General features: G+C 37.2%; 1 protein-coding gene across 1 annotated transcript; it reads right to left on the reverse strand.

Annotated features, from left to right (window-relative positions):
• Nucleotides 1-3,376: 3,376 nt before the first annotated feature.
• On the reverse strand, nucleotides 3,377-7,482 carry LOC137174705 (type-2 ice-structuring protein-like). Its single transcript, XM_067580158.1, has 7 exons — nucleotides 7,003-7,482; nucleotides 6,813-6,909; nucleotides 6,302-6,322; nucleotides 5,129-5,238; nucleotides 4,809-4,943; nucleotides 4,615-4,723; nucleotides 3,377-3,702 (listed from the first exon to the last, which is right to left on the reverse strand). The coding sequence occupies exons 2-7, from the start codon at nucleotides 6,871-6,873 to the stop codon at nucleotides 3,635-3,637; spliced, it is 504 nt and encodes a 167-aa protein (XP_067436259.1). The 5' UTR covers nucleotides 6,874-6,909; nucleotides 7,003-7,482; the 3' UTR covers nucleotides 3,377-3,634.

A 7,482-nucleotide genomic window follows, 5' to 3' on the forward strand; every position in this document is an offset into this window, starting at 1 on the left:
GCAATACTTTAACTACATTTTGCTGCCGATACTTTTACTTAAGTAAGATTTTCTATGCATGACTTTTACTTGTAATATTTTTACATTGCTGTATTGGTACTTTTACTTCTCCTTCACTGGTTTCATCACTGGTTCAAAGTCTCTTGTAATGGAAAAGAAATTGTATCTCAGACAAGTGTCTCATATATATTCAGGAATAATATTGGACCAGACACCCTCCTGTAAGTCTGTTGCTGCTAAAATATTATCTAAGTGTGCCAGCAAACTCAAGTTCCTGTTTAGCAGAACGAGGCTTGGTAGTGTGGTTTGACAGCCAAATTTAGGAACAAACTGCAGGTGATGCAAGATAATATTATTCAGTATTTATTAAATGCATCTCCTCCAGCTCATGTTGGTAGTGTTGAATTCAGAATGGTAGGACTGTACAATATTATCAGTGGGTATGCTCCACAGTGCTTGTGTACTCAGAGAACAATGGTTCATACTCAGCATAACTATAATACCCGGGCCATTGTGTGTTCATGTTAAGTGTCTCAAGTAGATAATGAAGCCAGAAGTTCCTTTTTTCTTTGCACTGGTGCCATGTTGTGGAGCAGTCTTTTGCTACACCTCTGAAAACTCAGGTATAAATGAGGTATTGCCCATTTTGAAAAGAAATATTGTAAAAATGTAGAAATTAACATTGTAATGTTAAGTAAATGCACAGATAGAGGTCTGGTTTGTTCATTCTTCAAAGTATGAGGTTTATAAAGGCAATCAAGCACTTGGAGAGACAATGTCAGGGTCTGTCTCTGCTGACATTGGCCTCAGCGCCACCTTGCGGACAAATTACTGTACGGCTACCTTCTTCTTCTGTCTCTCTTTCATTGCTGACAAAACCTCTCCTACATCCCTTGGTGTTATATTTAATGTTATACTTAAAATGTAAATACACCTTCAAATTCTGCAAGCTAAGTTTTAAAGTCTCACTCCACTCAATGTGTTCCTTTACCTTCACTGTCCAGAATGATGAATGTACAGTGTTTGCAAGTAGACTTATTATTCAACACAGAGTATGTGACTTATAATGTGTGGAGGGGATCTTTACAGATCACAGAGGCACATTTCTGAAACACATTTATGTGTTGTGCCAGTACACAGTTTTAGCCTTGGTGTTTCTTATTATTACTGTTCGTAAACCCAGAAGCTTCTAGTGAAGCATTTATCTACTGACCTATGTTGTGTTTACTGCCCCAGAGGGGAAATGAATCTCTTATTCATGTCCTCCATGTCCATGAAGGGTTGCTAACATTACCGGCTACATTACAGCCAGGAGGCAGGATGAATTAGCTTTGACACAGAGGTCTACAACCACAGTTTACAGCTGCAGTTCTGGCAAATGAAAAGTACAAAACCCATTCAAAACTAATAATTAACTAGAAAATGCCATTTCTGTAGAAATTGTGTGTGATTGCTGAAAGCGAATTTAGATTGCATAACTGGAAGCTGAACACTATTGAAAAATCTACAAAGATTAAAATCAGCAATGGGTAGAATTGAACCTACACCCTCATGTTTGTAAGACAGACATGCTATGCACTGAGCTAACATGTCACACAGTAAAGTCAGGCCAGATTCTGGTATTTAGCTTTTCACTTGCATGAAATTGACAAAAAAGCAGTTCCGCTCAGTTCATTAAGCAGATTGACATCACCTGGACTCCTTCTCTACTGAGTTCTGCCCTAAGCAGGGCTCCAACTCACAACCTTTGGATCTAAAAGGAGTTCAGAAATGACATGAGCTTAAACTACTGGATTACTCACACATGCTATGTAGCATGGGAAAAGTTGTATTTAACAAGCATATCAATCCACATTTCAGGTAATAATGTTAAAAGTAAGCTAAAGAGGAATTGACTTATGATACATGATAGAGATGTAAAGCAACTTTGCACAATATTATGAGGAGCACTGCAGTGAACAGGTATCAAACACACAACCTTGTCATCTAAGGTGAAGCTGACCAAAGAACAGTGTTCTAAACCACTGAGTCAACAGACATTCACAAAAATGAGAGGAAAAAATCTCTTTTTTGATGATGAAAATGTATTTGTCTCAAACTAGAGCTTGAAGCCCAGAGATTTGTACATCAATAGTGAAAGCAAGACTAGTTTAACATGAGAATGAATGATATGTGTAAAAAGTGTTTGAAGGAAGAGAGAATCTGTAAGTTTAAAAAACCGGAGTGAGAGGTGACACACATCCTGCAGACTGTATTGCAGTCAATGAGAACATGACAGGGACTCTCTATCAATTAAGGTTCAGATCTCAAAAACTATAAGCCCTATGTGAAATGTATTCACATTTTGAGAGAGAGGAGGCTTGTGGCAACATACTGAGGCAAGATATGTGCGTGAAGAGTTAAAATTGTGGGAGTGACAGCAGTTTAGAAAAACATTTCTGGTCTAAAAATATCTGTGCTCTCCACTGTGCCTGATCACATGACACACTGGTGAGACCTGAAAAAGTCTGCCAAACCCCTGACTTTGGGCCTAAATTGCTGAAAAACTACAAAAGATATCACTAAACAATCTGATAACTTTGAAAGTTCAAAGTTTTGTGAACATTTTACAGTTTGAATGGCGTCTGTACGATAAGGGACGTCTGAGAAGTTGAGTGTCAAAGTGACCAAGGTTCCAACTCGGTTGGATGTTTCGTCCCATAGACTGCCATTATAAATTTTAATGTTTTAAAAAATTATATAAAATCGCTGAAACATGTTACATTTCAGAAAAATACAAGCACACATCTGCTGAGTGAGTTGCACAGATTGACAGTTGAATGGTTTTTATAGCACAAAGTATGCAGCAGTTGAAATGCGGCAAAAAACGTACGGAAGATGGAATAAGAATAAAGAGTGAGAAGAACAACACAATAATAACTATTATTAAGACTAAAGGATATAACTCAGAAAAAAAATCTTCTGCTCTCAATTTGATCTCAGTCATTGTGATATTTGAAAATGAGAGCAGATCATCTTGCAAGTATTTGGCCAAACCTTCACCAATATGCTTTTATAATAAGCTTTGTTGTTCTCTGATGATGTTTCTCAGTACAATCATCCTTATACACACTCATGCATTTCAAAATTAACCGCTTCTGCCTATTTCATCCTTTAGATGGCGCATCAAGCCTGACTTTTTAAAGTAAGTATTTCAACCAGCATATACTATAATATACTTACAGTATTATTACTGTAGGTATTGTTTCATGCTATCTTAGACAAATCATACATAAAGATTTACAGGTCAATAAACTTTTTCTGTGATGTAGTTTAATGAGTGTATAAATATTTGTGCTTGTGTAACAGGATTCATAAAACACACAGACTAACGTGCTTCAATGCTTAAGCCTTTTAATTGAGCAGAGTACAAGAAACACCGGTTCACTCTCTGGAATCAGTTTGTACTAAAAGCACAAACTTGTTCCTTGAGTAGTGTTACAGCAATAGGAAAGAAGTATGGATTACTACATGCAGGAGCCTACATGTGATGAGGACACAAAGATAGTTAAGTATGCAAACACATCATCACACTTCCACTCAGTTCCTCTAGTTGTGACAGGTATTGCATTTCTTTGCATCATCCAAAGAGATCTCATTCGTTTCTGGCACAGACAAACGGATGTTTTACCCTGCAATGATCATCGTCAAATCTCTTATAATCTGTAAAAAGACACAGAGGTTTTATTAGGGATGAATTGTCTTCTTTCTCACTCAACCAATGAATTTGTCTATTGAATTTGTTAAATTTTGCACAAAAACTGGAGAGGTGTTTAATCCAAAACAAACTGATTACAGAGAACAATACAACAACACACAACAAAACTGTTAATTTGTTGTGGAAGGATGTTAATATATTTATAAACCCTACACTGATTCTTGCTGTACATTCATGGAGCACTTAAACTGACTGGAGATGAGATGAACATCGTTTACTTTATAGAAATGCAAGTTTATAAAAATAGTTTCTTGGTAGAGATTTAAAGGAAGTCACTGTGATAGCAAAACAAATTTCAACAGGCAGACTTTTCCAGACGGAAAATGCACATCTTAAGTTTTAACTGTAGATTCAAGATCTAAGATTGAGAACAGTTACATACAGACACAAAAGCTATGTATGCTAGAGCCAGACCATGGAGTGCTTTAAAAGTAATGAGTAAAACCTTAAAATCAATTCTAAAATCAACTGCACACCAATGCAAAGAGGCTGTGATCTCTCTTGTTCTTCATGATTGACTGTTTCTGCTTTTGCACAAATCTAAAAATACAGCACCAGTTTCTCTTCCTTTGTCAAGCCAAGATATTATTTGATCTAATAGATAAAACTCTAGTGGTTTCAGTGAACAAATTTGTCATAAAGGCAATGTAAATTCTTTTAGCAACCTAGACTCAGTGGTTCTGAGAACTTATTCTCATTTATCAGGCATCATCAGTGGGACACAAAAAAAAAGTACCAAACTTGACCCAATGCAGACATCACTTGTTTTGATGTCTGCATTGGGAATTATTTGCCCAAACCCTGCTCAGGCCTCAGGAAAAAAAAGAAAATGTTTCTCAAGCTAAATTGAAATTTACCTCCATAGTTCATCATCAAACAGACTGCTGATCCATAATGGTCAGGCATCCCTGGAGCCCAGTATGAAAAGGTGAAAGGTGAACCATCACTCCAGAGCCAAGTACCATGCTAAAAGATGAGAATACAGTATAATACAATATAGTGGACAGTATGGTTTATTAGGTAACTTTTAGATTTTGTTCAATCAATATACCTGTTCTGCATCGGAGCCTCCGAGCCATGCGACTGGATACGTGTGAGTTATTCTCAGTATCATACTTTGAATGATATGATGCTCATCAATGTTGTGCACTGATGCAAGGTTTCCACCATAGGCCTGACAATATTCCTACAGAGGTGAGAAGAACAGAGAGAGTGGAGTTATGTGGAGCCACACAAAGGACATATTACATATCAAGTAATACAAAAACTCCCAGTTAGAAGAATATGCCAATTAACAATGTGTAAGTCTATACCAGCAGAATCAACATAGTATAGAAACTTTCTGCTCAGAAACCAAATCAGCCTGATTACCTCAGCATCAGCCCAAGTCAAGGGTGTTTGAACATAGAGGAAACAGCGACCGCTGTAACCAGTCCAACCACTGGGACAAACTGTTGATATCCTGACTTTGTCACTCTTTTCTGAAAACATATTTAGAAAAAACGAACTTAAAATAGTGTAAATTAAGGCAGAGCACTGATGTTGTGCTTGTTTCAGACGATTAGCCTCAGATGTTTTCAATATTGTTTCACAATCACATACTCGTCCGTACACCGTGGATATTTTTACTTGACACAATCACAGTTCATGCTGACAATTACGCTCTTTCCATCGGAGTTTGCTGCAGCTCCCTCCACCACCCCAACCTCCTCCTTGTGTGGTATTTCATATTGTTGATTTGAAGGGGACATATTATGCTTTCTGTGATTTTCTGATATTTATATACTGTTATGATGTCAGATATCTCTGTTAAACATGGCCAAAGGTCCAAAAATTGAGGTGAACATATGTAAAAATGCTCCCTGGAAGTCAAAAGCCAGGGCTTCATCCTGATCTGAACGCCTCATTTGCAAAATTACCTCTATTTCCTCCACGTGATGATGTCAAATTGTTCGTGTATGCCCACAAATAGCCCTCTGTTGGTAGCCTTCACTCGCATATTTCGGACTGGATTTATAATTGATGATGTGTACAAATGTATATGAGAAGTTAGGCTTAGAAAGAGAAAAGTGAAATCCTACTACTTCTGTTTGTTTATGTAGCCTCTCTAGCCGCTGGAAGTCTGCCGAGGGGCAGCTTCCGGGAAGCAGGAGGGGGCCCTTAAAGAGACAGGAGCTAAAATAGCCTGTTTCAGACAGAGGCTGAACTGAGGGACTGCATAAAGGGCCACTATAAGATAAATAAGGAGTTTTTGAACTGTAAATCATGTAAAGATATTCCAGTAGATTCCCAAAATGTGAATAAAGACATGGAAATGTTATGTATGTCACCTCATAAAGTTGATATCTGGCTCTTCAACTGCTAAATATTGTGCTAAATCATCTTATCTGTCTATTTGGTGCCGGTCTGTTAGTGTATCAGAACTGAAAACAGCTGCCTGCTGCAGCTGGAAATGCAGTTGACAAGAGCAGTGAAAGTGAACCAAAACAGTAAAGTTGCAGCTATGAAAAGCAATGAAGTGAAAGAGACTACAATACAACTCACCAGGGTCTGTTTCTGGAAGATCTGCAGGTTTGAAACAAGAACAGACAGAATGTCTTTTTCAGGAAATATTGATTGTTAAAGATTAGTTCTACTAATGTTTTAAGATAAAAAAATATTCTGCTTTGATTAATAATCTGCGTCCTGATTGTTTTTTTTTTCTACAAAAGAAGTTCATTTACTCTGCTCGAAATTCTTAAATTTACATCTTTTCCTTCTCTCTTATTGGAAAATCCAGAATGTATAAAAATGCAAATATTTTTTCATTACATTACAAAAGTTAAACTGCTGGACACAATTTTCCCATTTTCATTTGCATATTGGACCATGATTGACTCCAAACTAGTTGTGAAGTTACAAGTCATGCTTTTAGATAATTCAGTGAGCACAGAGAAATGTTGTCCCATTCTGTATAGTGAAACTCAAACATCCAAATAAAGTAACAATAAGAAAAACACATTTTTAAGTGCAGGGGAACTTGCCATTTCTGCTCTTTCCCCGTGTTAATACTCACCAACAGCTGTGGTCAGTGCCATCATGACACAAACCAGTAGAGACACAGCCAGCATCTTCATGGTGGAGATAGTGCAGATGGTAAAGATGATGATTATCTTCAATGAAGCGAGTCAGACATGTTAGTAATGCTTCCAAAGAGAGCAGAGATGACAATAAGAGAGAATAGAGAAAGAAGAAAAGAGAAAAACCTGCTGCAGGATGATCTTGTCTTCTGTCTTCTCACTCAGTGTCAGCTTGAAGCTTCAGTCGTCCTGTGTAGAGGTGCTGAACAGGAGAAAGACGAGCTCTTATATACAAAAATGTATCTATCTATCTTTGTTTTAAATAAATACCACAGCCTACTCCACCCCAGTGTATGGATCATAAAATGCAGCCACATGGAAAGCCCTCTATAAAGGCTTATCAGATTCTGTGCATAAACTTTGGCGCCACTTCCTACACTGTTGTTTACTTAAACAGCTAATTAGTGTTTTAAGAGACATACAGTGTTCCTGTTGCAGAATATTTATTGGCACGACAGCGTGTCACCTGCAAACCTGAAAGGATAAACTATTCAGAAAATAGATGGACGGATGGGTTGTTGAATGGAGAAGCTGAAACATAGATCATATCAAATGATAAAGTGCAACATTTTATGATTTTTCTAATCATATTAGATCATATTCATT

The sequence above is a fragment of the Thunnus thynnus genome, chromosome 22, assembly GCF_963924715.1.
Source record: "Thunnus thynnus chromosome 22, fThuThy2.1, whole genome shotgun sequence".
NCBI lineage: Eukaryota > Metazoa > Chordata > Actinopteri > Scombriformes > Scombridae > Thunnus > Thunnus thynnus.